Source organism: Arachis ipaensis, chromosome B09, assembly GCF_000816755.2.
Source record: "Arachis ipaensis cultivar K30076 chromosome B09, Araip1.1, whole genome shotgun sequence".
NCBI classification, from domain to species: domain Eukaryota; kingdom Viridiplantae; phylum Streptophyta; class Magnoliopsida; order Fabales; family Fabaceae; genus Arachis; species Arachis ipaensis.
In genome coordinates, this window is record NC_029793.2 from 59,514,844 (window position 1) to 59,531,291 (window position 16,448).

Genomic DNA, 16,448 nt, shown 5'->3' on the forward strand with positions numbered 1-16,448 from the left:
AGAAATTCAAAAATAATGAGGTTTGGCTATTTAAATTAGGATTTTATCTAATTTTATAATTATTAAATTATTTTCTATATTTAAATTAAGAAGTTGAAAGTTGTGAAATAATAAGAATTTTTGTATGATTTTATTTAAATAACTTATATTTTTATAATTTAATACTTTAAGTTTTAAGAATAAAGAAAATTCATTATATTATCTTATATTTTCAAATAGAGTATTTGATTGAGAGTCAAATTAGTATTTTGATACAATAAATAATATTTTAAAGTAATTTTAGAGATTTAATTAGATTTCAAAATTTATACTCTATGCCCCAATTTTATTAAAATTACTATACTATAATTAAATCCAAAATCTTAATTCTATATACAAACCCTAATTCCAATTAAGTTACAATTTTTCTCTTATTCCTAAGGAAACATTAGCCGCCATACCTCCCCCTCACCAACACATACAGCATCTGAACCCCCCTTTTGCCAATCAAAATACACAACCCATCAGGAAAAGAAAGAAAGAAGGAAAGAAAGAAGGGAAGAGGAGAAGGGGACCGCCGAGGAGAAGGAGAGGAAGAGGAAGGAAGCTGTCCGCGCCCTGCCACCGCGTCAGTTCCTCGCCGCCGTGCTGCTTCGCCGTCCATGAGGAGTCGCCATCGCTAGTCAACGACAAAGAGAGAGAGAGCCGCGAGAAGGAGTGGGTCGCGCTACCCAGTCGCCGTCGTCGTCCTCCCCGCGCCGCCGCCGAGCCCGCTGAGCAGGAGCCCATCGCCGCCGTTCGCGCCTCTATCACCGTCCGAGAAGCTTCCATGTCCGTTGCCGTCGAGCTCATTAGTGAGAGAAAGAGAGTTGCAGGTGAGAGGGAAAAGTGTTGCGCCACTGTTCCTTACTGTGCAGCCACCGCCACGCCTTGTCGTCGCCAGAGTTGCCACCGCTGCGTGCCACCGCCGCTTCTCACCGCCGAGGAGAAACCTTGCCTACGCTACTGCCTTCCGGGCCAGATTCACCGGTAACCCTGTTTCTTGCTTTCTTGAACCCTATTCCATTTTTATTCTGTTCCACTATTTTGATTATTATTGGTGTCTCTGCTGCCTTAATCACTCAGATTAATCCTACCGCTGCCATTGGCTTGCCATTTCTGCTCGGCTGTGCCCTTATTCGCCGTTCTGATTGTTGAAAGGAAATGTTGTTGAAGCTATAGCTTCTCCGTTTCCCATTCACTTGTTTCTTTTCTGGTAAGACAAATTCTATTGTGCTTTATCTCGCCATAATACTCCATTCCGACTCTGTTTTATTAGTGCATAATGTTCCTCTTTGCCTTGCTTGGTTGTGTTTATTTTGTCTGTTACCTAGAGCTGCTGTATTTGCGGTTATTATTTTTGCTTGCCATTCTTCTCCGCTAGCAGAGGGTGCTTAGAATACAAATCATGATGTAGCTGCTGCAGAATAAGGTGAAAAGAGGGTTTATCGCGTTAAAATCGCTGCGGGTTTGATTCTTTGAGGTAGGGGTTTTTCTTAAAATCTATTTTACATTACAAAGTTGTTATAAATAGACATTAATGTGAGAAACATATGTATGTGATTATGATTGTCTTATAAATGTGGTTGTTTACTGGACTGAATGACTGATTGCTTGGTTGATTGAGTAGTTTGTGACTGTTGAACAGAAATTAGTTTGAAAGGTTATTTAGTTGATTATTATGAAAAATGGCTTTCTTGGTTTTGAAGCTATTTTTGATAATGTAATTGAATTGGCTTTGGAAATGACTTGGAATATGAAACTGAACTAATTTTGGAAACGGTTTAATTTTGTGTTAGTCTGACTTTATAAATGATTTAGTATTGAAGCTGGTTGATTTTAAAAAGAGACTTATTATTTGGCACTAATTCGCTTTGAAAGCAATTTGATATTGGAACTAGTTGAATTTTGGAAAATGAATGAGATTTGGAAATGGTTGAGAAAAAGGTTTGAGAAATGTTTGGATGGGACCCGAAAAGGGTGGCAGAATTTAAGTTTTAGAGGAGATACTGCCGAAATTTTATAAAATTAGAAATTTCATTGAAAGTAGTTATTTTTAAAAGGTTTTAAGTATTATATGATTTAAAATTACCTCATTTATCAAAGAAAGAGTTATGTTTTGGATTGGGAATTGTTAGAGAATGGAATGGAAAGAAGGATGATTGAGAATTTTCTTGGAAATATGGTTTTTGAATGAATTTGGAAATGAGATTTGGATTGGTGAATGATAATGATATTGAGAATGATGAGAATGTTGAGATATGGATTGAGAATGCTGAAATATGATCTTTGAATTATTTATATGGCTTATAAATTTGAAATATCTGAGATACGAGGTTCCCTGGATTAAGTGCCGTGGCTTCCCACCACGTGTACCAGGTTGAAAACTCGATACTCTGTTGACCCTACGACGTAAGTGTGTGACCGGGCACTATATAAATTCCCGGGAATGTTACCCCCATTGAGTAATATTGATTATTTGAGAAAAAGCTATGCATAGACTCTTGGGGATGCACGTCGGGGGACAGTCTAAGTACAATTCAGACTTGTCGGGTTGGCTGGATAACCGACAGATGAGCCTCATCAGCCATAGGACAGGCATGCATCATATGCATCTGTATGTTTTGCTTGGGTTTGAACTTGTTTTGGTTTGCCTAATTGCTAAACTGTTTTTAACTGCTACTTGAACTATTTGCTGTAACTGCTGCCTACTTATGCTTTCTTTGTCTGTCTTGCCTGTGTTTGTCTTGGTGTGCTACATTTGAGAAAGAACTTTGGTGCTGAATTAATGATTGTGTTGTTTGATTGCGTGGTTAGTTTTTTATTGAGATTTTCTTATAAGAAAGGAAAGGTTTTGAATTTCTAAAAGATTAAATATTGTTTCTTTGAAAAGGTTATGAACGATTACCTATTGGTTTTTAAAAGATTTATAAGGCAATAATAATCACTGAGCTTGAAAACAGTTTTCTTGTTAAATATCTTCTTATGACAACTTTGAAACTCCGTGGTGAGACCGTGTGGTTAGGTTCTCACCCCCCTACAGCTTTACCTTTTCAGGAAACAGATGAAGAGCCATTAAGAAGAGTTATATTACGTTTGGTTCATATGCTGATGTATTAATTAGATTATTTTCTTCCCTCGTATTTGTTATTACAAATTTGTAAGAGGGATAGGAGTTGTATGTTTTTTTTATGTATATTAAATTATGAGATATTATGTAAGGAGTCTTGTATGTGAATCTATGCATACTTGTATTTTTCTTAAGATAAAGTATTTATTTCCTGTTTTCAAAGAAATCAGTGATACGGTGTCGAGTTACAGGCTCCTATTTAATATTTAGTATGTAAAGTAGTCGTAGTACTTCTTGCTATCAGAGTAGCGCAGCCGGAAACGTGTTATAAAATTCAAAATTCATGCACTTCTTTTTCTTTTTCAATTAAAAACATTTTCCATTTAAGAAAGGTGATGGATTCATTTTCATATCTTTGAGGCATTTCCTCTATGTCAATTCTAGCTGAATTGCAGAGGTGACAAATGAGATGAGGGAAGGCTAACCTTGCCAAAGTAGAGGACTTGTCCGCCACCTTGTAGAGTTTTTGGGATATAACTTCATGAACTTCTACTTCCTCCCTAATCATGATGCTATGGATCATGATAGCCCGTTCTATAGTAACTTCAGACTGGTTGCTAGTAGGAATGATTGAGCGTTGGATGAACTCTAACCATCCCCTAGCCACAGGCTTGAGGTCATACCTTCTTAGTTGAACCGGCTTCCCTTTTGAATCTCTCTTCCATTGAGCGCCCTCTTCACAGATGTCTATGAGGACTTGGTCCAACCTTTGAACAAAGTTGACCCTTCTAGTGTAGGGGTGTGCATCTCCTTGCATCATGGGCAAGTTGAATGCCAACCTTACATTCTCCGGACTAAAATCTAAGCATTTCCCCCGAACCATTGTAAGCCAATTCTTTGGGTCTGGGTTCACACTTTGATCATGGTTCTTGGTGATCCATGCATTGGCATAGAACTCTTGAACCATTAAGATTCTGACTTGTTGAATGGGGTTGATGAGAACTTCCCAACCTCTTCTTCGAATCTCATGTCAGATCTCCGGATATTCACCCTTTTTGAGTTTGAAAGGGACCTCGGGGATCACCTTCTTCTTGGTGCACCCTTGAGATGAATCTCTCCATCTCCCATGACTCAGAGGTGGAAGCTTTTGCCTTCCCTTTCCTCTTTCTAGAGGTTTCTCCGGCCTTAGGTGCCATAAATGGTTATGGAAAAATAAAAAGCAACGCTTTTACCACACTAAACATAGAAAGTTTGCTCATCCTCGAGCAAAAGAAGAAAGAAGAGAGTAGAAGAAGAAGAAATAGAGGAGATGGAGGGGGCTTAGTGTTTCGGCCAAGGGGGAGAAGTAGTATGTATGTTGTGTGAAAATGAAGGAGTGAAGATGGGTTTATATAGGAGTGGAGAGGGGGGTATAGTTCCGCCATTATGGGTTAGATTGGGTGGGAGAGTGGTTTGAATTTGAATGGTGAGGTAGGTGGGGTTTTATGAAGGATGGATGTGAGTGGTGAAGAGAATGGTGGGATTTGATAGGTGAGGAGTTTTTGGGGAAGAGGTATTGAGGTGATTGGTGAATGGGTGAAGAAGAGAGAGAGAGGTGGGGTAGGTGGGGATCCTGTGGGGTCTACAGATCCTGAGGTGTCAAGGATATCTCATCCCTGCACCAAGTGGCGTGAAAAAATGCCCCTTTCTGCCAATCCTGGCGTTAAACGCCAGGCTGCTGCCCATTTCTGGCGTTAAACGCCAGGCTGCTGCCCATTTCTGGCGTTTAACGCCAGCTTCTTGCCCATTCCTGGTGTTAAATGCCAGTCTGGTGCCCATTTCTGGCGTTAAACGCCCAGAATGGTGCCAGACTGGGCGTTTAACGCCCATTCTGCTACCCTTACTGGCGTTTAAACGCCAGTAAGTTTCTCCTTCAGGGTGTTCTATTTTTAATACTGTTTTTCCTTCTGTTTTTGATTTTTCAATTGTTTTTGTGAATTCACATGATCATTAACCTACAGAAAACATAAAATAACAATGGAGAATAAATAAAATTGGGTTGTCTCCCAACAAGCGCTTCTTTAATGTCAGTAGCTTGACAGTGGGCTCTCATGGAGCCTCACAGATACTCAGAGCATGATGATGGCCTCTCAACACCAAACTTAGAGTTTGGTTGTGGCCTCCCAACACCAAACTTATAGTTTGAATGTGGGGATTTTATTTGACTCTGTATTGAGAGAAGCTTTTCATGCTTCCTCTCCATAGTTACAAAGGGAGATCCTTGAGCCTTAAACACAAGGGAGTCCTCATTCACTTGAAGGACTAATTCTCCTCTGTCTACATAAATCACAGCTTTTGCTGTGGCTAGGAAGGGTCTACCAAGGATGATGGATTCATCTATACACTTTCAAGTGTCTAGGATTATGAAGTCAGCAGGGATGTAGTGGTCTTCAACCTTTACCAAGACATCCTCTACAAGTCCATAAGCCTGTTTCTTTGAATTGTCTGCCATCTCTAGTGAGATTCTTGCAGCTTGTACTTCAATGATCCCTAGCTTCTCCATTATACTTGACCCTAGGTCACACAGACCCCTCTCAAAGGTCATGGTGCCTATGGTACAAGGTATTGAGAACTTTCCAGGATCTTGTCTCTTCAGAGGTAATTTCTGCCTAGTCAAGTCATCCAGTTCTTTAGTGAGCAATGGAGGTTCATTCTCCCAAGTCTCATTACCAAATAACTTGGCGTTTAGCTTCATGATTTCTCCAAGGTACTTAGCAACTTGCTCTTCAGTAACATCTTCATCCTCTTCAGAGGAAGAGTACTCATCAGAGCTCATGAATTGCAGGAGTAAATTCAATGGAATCTCTATGGTCTCTGTGTAAGCCTCAGATTCCCATGGTTCCTCATGAGGGAACTCCTTGGAGGCCAGTGGACGTCCAGTGAGATCTTCCTAAGTGGAAATCACTGCCTCTTCCTCCTCTCCAAGTTCGGCCGTGTGGGTCATGCTGATGGCCTTGCACTCTCCTTTTGGATTCTCTTCTGTATTGCTTGGAAGAGTACTAGGAGGGAGTTCAGTAACTTTCTTACTCAGCTGACCTACTTGTGCCTCCAAATTTCTAATAGAGGACCTTGTTTCAGTCATGAAACTTTGAGTGGTTTTAATTAGATCAGAGACTACAGTTGCTAAGTCAGAGTGGCTCTGCTTAGAATTCTATGTCTGTTGCTGAGAAGATGATGAAAAAGGCTTGCTATTGCTAAACCTATTTCTTCCACCATTATTGTTATTGAAGCCTTGTTGAGGCCTCTGTTGATCCTTCTATGAGAGGTTTGGATGATTTCTCCATGAAGGATTATAGGTGTTTTCATAGGGTTCTCCCATGTAATTCACCTCTTCCATTGCTGGGTTCTCAGGATCATAAGCTTCTTCTTCAGATGAAACTTCTTTGGTACTGCCTGTTGCTGCTTGCATTCCAGACAAACTTTGAGAAATCATATTGACTTACTGAGTCAATATTTTGTTATGAGCCAATATGGCATTCAGAGTATCAATTTCAAGAACTCCTTTCTTCTGACTTGTCCCATTATTCAAAGGATTCCTTTCAGAAGTGTACATGAATTGGTTATTTACAACCATTTCAATAAGTTCCTGAGCTTCTGCAAGCGTCTTCTTCAGATGAAGAGATCCTCCAGCAGAGCTGTCCAATGACATCTTGGACAGTTCAGACAGACCATCATAGAAGATACCCATGATGCTCCATTCTGAAAGCATGTCAGAAGGACACCTTCTGATCAATTGCTTGTATCTTTCCCAAGCTTCATAGAGGGATTCACCTTCTTTCTGTCTGAAGGTTTGGACTTCCACTCTAAGCTTACTCAATTTTTGAGGTGGAAAGAACTTTGCCAAGAAGGCATTAACTAGCTTTTCCCAAGAGTTTAGGCTTTCTTTAGGTTGTGAATCCAACCATGTTCTAGCTCTGTCTCTTACAGCAAAGGGAAAAAGCATAAGATTGTAGACCTCGGGATCAACCCCATTAGTCTTGACAGTGCCACAGATTTGCAAGAATTCAGCTAAGAACTGATGAGGATCTTCCAATGGAAGTCCATAAAACTTGCAATTCTGTTGCATTAGAGAAACTAATTGAGGCTTAACCTCAAAATTGTTTGCTCCAATGGCAGGGATAGAGATGCTTCTCCCATAGAAGTCAGGAGTAGGTGCAGAAAAGTCACCAAGCACCTTCCTTGCATTGTTGGCATTGTTGTTGTTTTCGGCTGCGATGGCTTCTTCTTGTTTGAAAATTTCTGTTAGGTCCTCTCCAGAGAGTTGTACTTTAGTTTCTCTTAGCTTTCTCTTCAAGGTCCTTTCAGGTTTAGGATCAGCCTCAACAAGAATGTGTTTGTCCTTACTCCTGCTCATATGAAAGAGAGAAGAAAAAAGTATGGAATCCTCTATGTCACAGTATAAAGATTCCTTGAGGTGTCAGAGGAAAAGAAAAATAGAAGGAGGAGGTAGAAAGAGAAGAATTCGAACTTATCAAGAGGGATAGAGTTTGAATTATTGATAGTGGAGGAGTGTTAGTCCTTAAATAGAAGGATGTGAGAAGAGGAGAAGAATTTTCGTAATTAAAGTAAAAGATTTTGAAATAATTAAAAGAAATTTTGAAAATTTGGTAAAGGTTTTTCAAAAATTAAGATTGGGAAAGAAATTAAGTGATTTTTGAAAAAGATTTTGAAATTAGAAATAAAAAAGATACGATTAAAACTTAATTTTGAAAAAGATGTGATTGAAAAGATATGATTGAGAAGATATGATTGAAAATCAAATTAAAAAGAGAAAGTTTTAAAATTAAAGTTGATTACTTGACTAACAAGAAATTAGAAGATATGATTCTAGAATTAAAACTTTTGATCCTTTCTTAATACGCAAGTAACAACTAGAAAATTTTGAATTAAATTATTAATTGTAGCAACGATTTTCGAAAATAGTAATAAATAAAAAATTGAAAAGAAATTGATTTTGAAAAGATATGATTGAAAAGATATGATTTGAAAAAGATTTGATTTTGAAAAATTATGAAAATTTGAAAAAGATTTGAATTAAAAACAAAATATTCCCTCTAGTGTCATCCTGGCATTAAACGCCCAGAATGGGATCCATTCTGGCATTTAACGCCCAAAATGCTACCTTTTTGGGCGTTAAACGCCCAGCCAGGTACCCTGCCTGGCGTTTAAACGCCAGTTTTCCTTCTTCATTGGGCGTTTTGAACGCCCAGCTTTTTCTATTTAATTCCTCTGCTGAATATTCTGAATCTTCAATTCTCTGTATTATTAACTTGAAAAGACACAATTTTAAAAATTTTTTGAATTTTTAATGATGAGAAACAATAGAAATGCAACTAAGATCAAATAAACAATGCATGCAAGATACCAAACTTAGATGTTTGTATACTAAGGACTATAACAATTTGAAAATGCATGTAAGAAACAACAAAAGACACAGAATAAGAGAAATTAAAGATCAGAGCACTGAAATCATCAAGAACAACTTGAAGATCAATGAAGAACATAATGCATATTCAAAAAAATGCAAGAATAAAGACATGCAATTGACACCAAACTTAAAAATTGATATTAGACTCAAACAAGAAACATAAAATATTTTTGATTTTTATGGTTTTATAAATTTTTTGTGATTTTTCGAAAATTGAGTTGAAAAGAAAATAAAGGGGCTCAAAATTTTGAATAAGAGTTCCAGGAATCATTGCAATGCTAGTCTAAGACTCTGGTCCAGGAATTAGACATGGCTTACTAGCCAGCCAAGCTTTCAATGAAAGCTCTGGTCCAAAACACTAGACATGGCCAATGGCCAGCCAAGCTTTAGCAGATCATTGCTAACAACAGCAAAATTGATAGAAATCAACAAGCTCTTATGATGATAAGTTGAAACCTCAGTCCAATAAGATTAGACATGGCTTCACAGCTAGCCAGACTTCAACAGATCATCATGAAACTCTAGAATTCATTCTTAAAAACTCTGAAGAACAAAATAAAAAAAAGAAAAATTACCTAATCTAAGCAACAAGATGAACCGTCAGTTGTCCAAACTCGAACAATCCCCGGCAACGGCGCCAAAAACATGGTGCACGAAATTGTGATCATCAATGGCGCCAAAAACTTGGTACGCACAATTGTAATCTCAACTCTTTATCACAACTCCGCACAACTAACCAGCAAGTGCACTGGGTCGTCCAACTAATAAACCTTACGCGAGTAAGGGTCGATCCCACGGAGATTGTCGGCTTGAAGCAAGCTATGGTCATCTTGTAAATCTCAGTCAGGCGGATTCAAATGGTTATGGAGGATTGATAATTAAAAGATGAATAAAACATAAAATAAAGATATAGATACTTATGTAATTCATTGGTGAGAATTTCAGATAAGCGTATGAAGATGCTTTGTTCCTCCTGAACCTCTGCTTTCCCATTGCCTTCTTCCAATCATTCATACTCCCTTCCATGGCAAGCTTTATGTTGGGCATCACCGTTGTCAATGGCTACTTCCCGTCCTCAGTGAAAATGTTCTACGCACGCAGTCACTGCCCGGCTAATCATCTGTCGGTTCTCGATCATGTTGGAATAGGATCCATTGATCCTTTTGCGTCTGTCACACGCCCAACAATCGTAAGTTTGAAGCTCATCACAGTCATCCCTTCCTAGATCCTACTCGGAATACCACAGGCAAGGTTTAGACTTTCCGGATCTCAAGAATGACCACCAATAATTCTAGCCTATACCACGAAGGTTCTAATCTTAGATTAGAAACCCAAGAGATACACATTCAAGCTTGTTTGCATGTAGAACGGAAGTGGTTGTCAGGCACGCGTTCATAGGTGAGAATGGTGATGAGTGTCACATAATCATCACATTCATCATGTTCTTGTGTGTGAATGAATATCTTAGAGAAGAAGTAGGCGTGAATTGAATAGAAAAACAGTAGTACTTTGCATTAATTCATGAAGAACAGCAGAGCTCCACACCTTAATCTATGGTGTGTAGAAACTCCACCATTGAAAATACAAAAATGATAATGGTGGTCATTGGCTTCAGCCCCAGAGAGGGAACCCGAAGAACCAAGATGAAAATACAATAGTAAAAGGTCCTATTTATAGAGAACTAGTAGCCTAGGGTTTACAGAAATAAGTAATTAATGCAGAAATCTTCTTCCGGGCCCACTTAGTATGTGCTTGGGCTGAGCATTGAAGCTTTCACGTGTAGAGACTTTTCTTGGAGTTAAATGCCAGCTTTTGTGCCAGTTTGGGCGTTTAACTCTAGCTTTTATGCCAGTTCTGGCATTTTGATGCCAGAATTTCTATGCTGACTTGGAACGCCGGTTTGGGCCATCAAATCTTGGGAAAAGTATGGACTATTATATATTGCTGGAAATCCCAGGATGTCTACTTTCCAACGTAATTGAGAGCGCGCCAATTGGGATTTTGTAGCTCCAGAAAATTCACTTCGAGTGCAGGGAGGTCAGAATCCAACAGCATCTGCAGTCCTTTTTCAGCCTTTGAATCAGATTTTTGCTCAAGTCCCTCAATTTCAGCCAGAAAATACCTGAAATCACAGAAAAATACACAAACTCATAGTAAAGTCCAGAAATGTGATTTTTAAATAAAAATTAATAAAAACATAATAAAAACTAACTAAAACATACTAAAAACATACTAAAAACAATGCCAAAAAGCGTATAAATTATCCGCTCATCATTAGTCACTAACTCTAATCCTTTCCAAGCGATAGGATTAGGACTTGTGAATAGAAGTTGGCTTTTAACTTGACTTTCCTTCATTCGTTGAGGGTTAACTAAGTGGAACAACTACTAATTATTAATTAATCTTGAGAAAATTTCAACAAGGATAGAACTTCCGATTAATCTTTATTTAATTTCATAAATTATCTGATTTAATTTCCTATTTATCAAACTCAAACTATTTTGGAAAACCTCTAATTAATAAAATAGCAGATCTTTCTGTAACTCGGTGGGAGACGACCTGGGACTCATACTCCCAGTATTCTAATTCTAATTTTGTGACAACTCTTTTCTAAATTGACAAGTGGATTTTTGTTGGTTAAGAGCTGTACTTGCAATGCCATTTTTCTTAATAATTCTTAATCTGCCAATTTCTGCCACGTCATTGGTGTGCGAAATCGTGATCATTCCATTCCTTGGTAACGGCGCTAAAAACTCAATACGCACGTTCATGATCTTATATCTATTTCACAACTTCGTACAACTAACCAGCAAGTGCACTGGGTCGTCCAAGTAATAAACCTTACGTGAGTAAGGGTCGATCCCACGGAGATTGTCGGCTTGAAGCAAGCTATGGTCACCTTGTAAATCTCAGTCAGGCGGATTAAATTGTATTAAGAAATTATACTGGATGAAAATAAATAAAATATAAAATAGGATAGTGGTACTTATGTAATTCATTGGTGAGAATTTCAGATAAGCGTATAGAGGTGCTTTCGTTCCTCTGATCTCTGCTTTCCTGCTGTCTTCATCCAATAAATCCTACTCCTTTCCATGGAAAGCTGTATGTTGGGCATCACCGTTGTCAATGGCTACTTCCCATCCTCTCAGTGAAAAAGGTCCAAATGCTCTGTCACGGCACGGCTAATCATCTGTCGGTTCTCGATCATACTGGAATAGAATCCATTGATCCTTTTGCGTCTGTCACTATGCCCAGCACTTGTGAGTTTGAAGCTCGTCATAGCCATCCCTTCCCAGATCCTACTCGGAATACCACAGATAAGGTTTATACTTTCCGGATCTCAGGAATGGCCATCCATGGGTTCTAACTTATACCACGAAGACACTAATAACTCGAACTCGGTCTCCTATATTAGATATCCAAGAGATATCCATTCAATCTAAGGTAGAACAGAAGTGGTTGTCAGGCACGCGTTCATAAGTTGAGAATGATGATGACTGTCACGATCATCACATCCACCATATTGAAGTACGAATGAATATCTTAGAAGTGGAATAAGTTGAATTGAATAGAAAAACAGTAGTACTTTGCATTAATCTTTGAGGAACAGCAGAGCTCCACACCTTAATCTATGGTGTGTAGAAACTCTACCGTTGAAAATACATAAGTGATGAGGTCCAGGCATGGCCGAATGGCCATCCCCCATGATCTAAGAACTAAACATCCCAAGATAATCCGAAGATGTAAATACAATAGTAAAAAGTCCTATTTATACTAAACTAGTTACTAGGGTTTACAGAAATAAGTAAATGATGTAGAAATCCACTTCCGGGGCCCACTTGGTGTGTGCTTGGGCTGAGCATGAAGCTTTCACGTGGAGAGGTCATTTTTGGAGTTGAACGCCAGTTTGTAACGTGTTTCTGGCGTTGAACTCCACTTTGCAACTTGTTTTCTGGCGCTGAACGCCAGACTACAACATGGAACTCGCGTTGAACGCCAGTTTCCGTCGTCTAAACTCGGGCAAAGTATGGAAGCGCACAATTTGGAGTTCTGTAGCTCCAGAAAATCCACTTTGAGTGCAGAGAGGTCAGAATCCAACAGCATCTGCAGTCCTTCTTCAACCTCTGAATCTGATTTTTGCTTAGGTCCCTCAATTTCAGCCAGAAAATATCTGAAATTACAGAAAAATACACAAACTCATAGTAAATTCTAGAAATGTGAATTTTAATTAAAAACTAATAAAAATATACTAAAAACTAACTAAATCATACTGAAAACTATGTAAAAACAATGCCAAAAAGCGTATAAATTATCTGCTCATCACAACACCAAACTTAAATTGTTGCTTGTCCCCAAGCAACTGAAAATCAAATAGGATAAAAAGAAGAGAATATACTATAAATTCCAAAATATCAATGAAACATAGCTCCAATCAGATGAGTGGGACTTGTAGCTTTTTGCCTCTTGAATAGTTTTGGCATCTCACTTTATTCATTGAAGTTCAGAATGATTGGCATCTATAGGAACTTAGAATTCAGATAGTGTTATTGATTCTCCTAGTTCAGTATATTGATTCTTGAACACAGCTACTTTATGAGTCTTGGCCGTGGCCCTAAGCACTTTGTTTTTCAATATTACCACCGGATACATAAATGCCACAGACACATAACTGGGTAAACCTTTTCAGATTGTGACTCAGCTTTGCTAAAGTCCCCAATTAGAGGTGTCCAGGGTTCTTAAGCACACTCTGTTTTTGCTTTGGACCTTGATTTTAACCGCTCAGTCTCAAGTTTTCACTTGACACCTTCACGCCACAAGCACATGGTTAGGGACAGCTTGGTTTAGTCGCTTAGGCCAGGATTTTATTCCTTTAGGCCCTCCTATCCACTGATGTTCAAAGCCTTGGATCCTTTTTATTTACCCTTGCCTTTTGGTTTTAAGGGTTATTGGCTTTTTACTCTTGCCTTTTGGTTTTAAGAGCTTTTGGCTTTTTCTGCTTGCTTTTTCTTTTTCTATTTTTTTTATTTTTTTTCGCTATTTACTACTTTTTTTTTTCTGCAAGCTTTTGTATTCACTACTTTTTCTTACTTCAAGAATCATTTTTATGATTTTTCATATTATCAAATAACATGTCTACTTTTCATCATTCTTTCAAGAGCCAACATATTTAACATTCATAAACATCAACTTCAAAAGACATATGCACTGTTCAAGCATTTATTCAGAAAACAAAAAGTATTGTCACCACATCAAAATAATTAAACTAGTTTCAAGGATGAATTCGAAACCATGTACTTCTTGTTCTTTTGTTTTTAAAACATTTTTTATTTAAGAGAGGTGATGGATTCATATTCATGACTTTAAGGCATAGACAGTTAGACACTAATGATCATGTAATAAGACACAAACATAGATAACATAAAAAAATGAAAAACAGAGAATTTAAGAACAAGGAATGAGTCCACCTTAGTGATGGTGGCGTTTCCTTCTTGAGGAACCAATGATGTCCTTGAGCTCTTCTATGTCTCTTCCTTGTCTTTGTTGCTCCTCCCTCATTGCTCTTTGATCTTCTCTAATTTCATGAAGGATGATGGAGTGATCTTGATGTTCCACCCTTAGTTGTCCCCAATAATTGTGTGGAGGAAAATGTATCCCCTGAGGTATCTCAGGGATCTCTTGATTTGCAGTCAAATGTTCTACCACTGAGCTATAAATCCTTGAGATGAATCTCTCCATCTCCTATGACTCGAAGGTGGAAGCTTTTGTCTTTCCTTTCCTCTTTCTAGAGGTTTCTCTGGCCTTAGGTGCCATCAATGGTTATGGAAAAATAAAAAAGCTATGCTTTTACCACACCAAACTTAGAATGTTGCTCGCCCTCGAGCAAAAGAAGAAAGAATAGAAGAAGAAGAATATATGGAGGAGATGGAGGGATGTGTGTATTCGGCTATATGGGTGGGATTGGGTGGGAAAGAGATTTTGAATTTTGAAGGTAGGTGGGGTGTATGGATGTGAGTGGTGAATGGAAAACAGAAGGGATGAGAGATTGAGGTGATTGGTGAAGGGTTATTGGGAAAGGGTGATACAGGATTATGAGGAGGGAAGGTGAGTGGAGGTATATGGGGATCCTGTGGGGTCCACAGATCCGGAGGTGTCAAGGATTTACATCCCTGCACCAATTAGGCATGTAAAATGCCTTTGCATGCATTTCTGGCGTTTAAACGCCGAAGTGATGCTTATTCTGGGCGTTCAACGTCCATGTGCAGCATGTTTCTGGCGTTGAACACCAGATTCATGCTTGTTTCTGGCGTTCAGCGCCAGCTCTTCTCAGGGTGTATTCCTGGTGTTTAAACGCCAGGATGTTGCTTGTTTTGGGCGTTCAACGCCAGATCCATGCTCTGTTCTGGCATTGAACGCCAGCCAGATGCTCCTTACTGGCGTTTAAATGCCAGTAAGCCCTTCCTCTAGGGTGTTCTATTTTCAATGCTATTTTTCATTATGTTTTTGATTTTTCAGTAGTTTTTGTGACTCCACATGATCATTAACCTAATAAAACATGAAATAACAAAGAGAAAATAAAATAAAAATGATTAAATAACATTGGGTTGCCTCCCAACAAGCGCTTCTTTAATGTCAATAGCTTGACAGTGAGCTCTCATGGAGCCTCACAGATAATCAGAGCAAGGTTGGGACCTCCCAACACCAAATTTAGAGTTTGGTTGTGGGGGTTCAAAACCAAACTTAGAGTTTGGTTGTGGCCTCCCAACACCAAACTTAGAGTTTGACTGTGGGGGCTTTGGTTGACTCTGTAGTGAGAGAAGCTTTTCATGCTTCCTCTCCATGGTTACAGAAGGAGATCCTTGAGTTTTAAACACAAGGTTGTCCTTATTCAGTCGAAGGACCAACTCTCCACTGTCCACATCAATCACAGCTCTTGCTGTGGCTAGGAAGGGTCTTCCAAGGATGATGGATTCATCCTCATTCTTCCCAGTATCCAAGATTATGAAATCAGCATGGATGTAAAGGCCTTCAACCTTTACTAGCACGTCCTCTACTTGTCCATTAGCCTATTTTATTGAGTTGTCTGCCATCTCTAATGAGATTCTGGCAGTTTGCACCTCAAAGATTCCCAGTTTCTCCATTACAGAGAGGGGCATGAGGTTTATCCCTGAACCAAGGTCACATAGAGCCTTCTCAAAGGTCATGGTGCCTATGGTACAAGGTATTAAGAACTTTCCAGGATCCTGTTTCTTCTGAGGCAATGTCAGTTGATCCAGATCACTCAGTTCATTGATGAGCAAGGGAGGTTCATCTTCCCAAGTCTCATTACCAAATAATTTGGCATTCAGCTTCATGATTGCACCAAGGTACTTGGCAACTTGCTCTTCAGTAACATCCTCATTCTCTTCAGAAGAAGAATATTCATCAGAGCTCATGAATGGCATAAGGAGGTTTAATGGAATCTCTATGGTCTCCAGATGAGCCTCAGAGTCCTTTGGTTCCTCAGAGGGAAACTCCTTATTGATCTCTGGATGTCCCAAAAGGTCTTCCTCACTGGGATTCACGTCCTCAACCTCCCTTACAGGTTCGGCCATGGTAATCAATTCAATGGCCTTGCACTCTACTTTTGGATTCTCTTCTGTATTGCTTGGGAGAGTACTAGGAGGGGTTTCAGTGATTCTTTTACTCAGCTGGCCCACTTGTGCTTCTAAATTTCTAATGGAGGACCTTGTTTCATTCATGAAACTTAGAGTGGCCTTAGATAGATCAGAGACTATATTTGCCAAGCAAGATGGATTCTTCTCAGAACTCTGTCTTTTGCTGAGTGGATGATGGAAAAGGCTTGTTATTGCTAAACCTGTTTCTTCCACTATTATTAAAGCCTTGTTGAGGCTT

At 38.9% G+C, this 16,448-nt stretch overlaps 1 protein-coding gene across 1 annotated transcript; it reads left to right on the plus strand.

The window, feature by feature from the left end:
• LOC107615542 lies at window positions 16-1,201 on the plus strand. The gene is made up of 3 exons (XM_021111899.1): window positions 16-20; window positions 397-1,008; window positions 1,105-1,201. The coding sequence occupies exons 1-3, from the start codon at window positions 16-18 to the stop codon at window positions 1,190-1,192; spliced, it is 705 nt and encodes a 234-aa protein (XP_020967558.1). The 3' UTR covers window positions 1,193-1,201.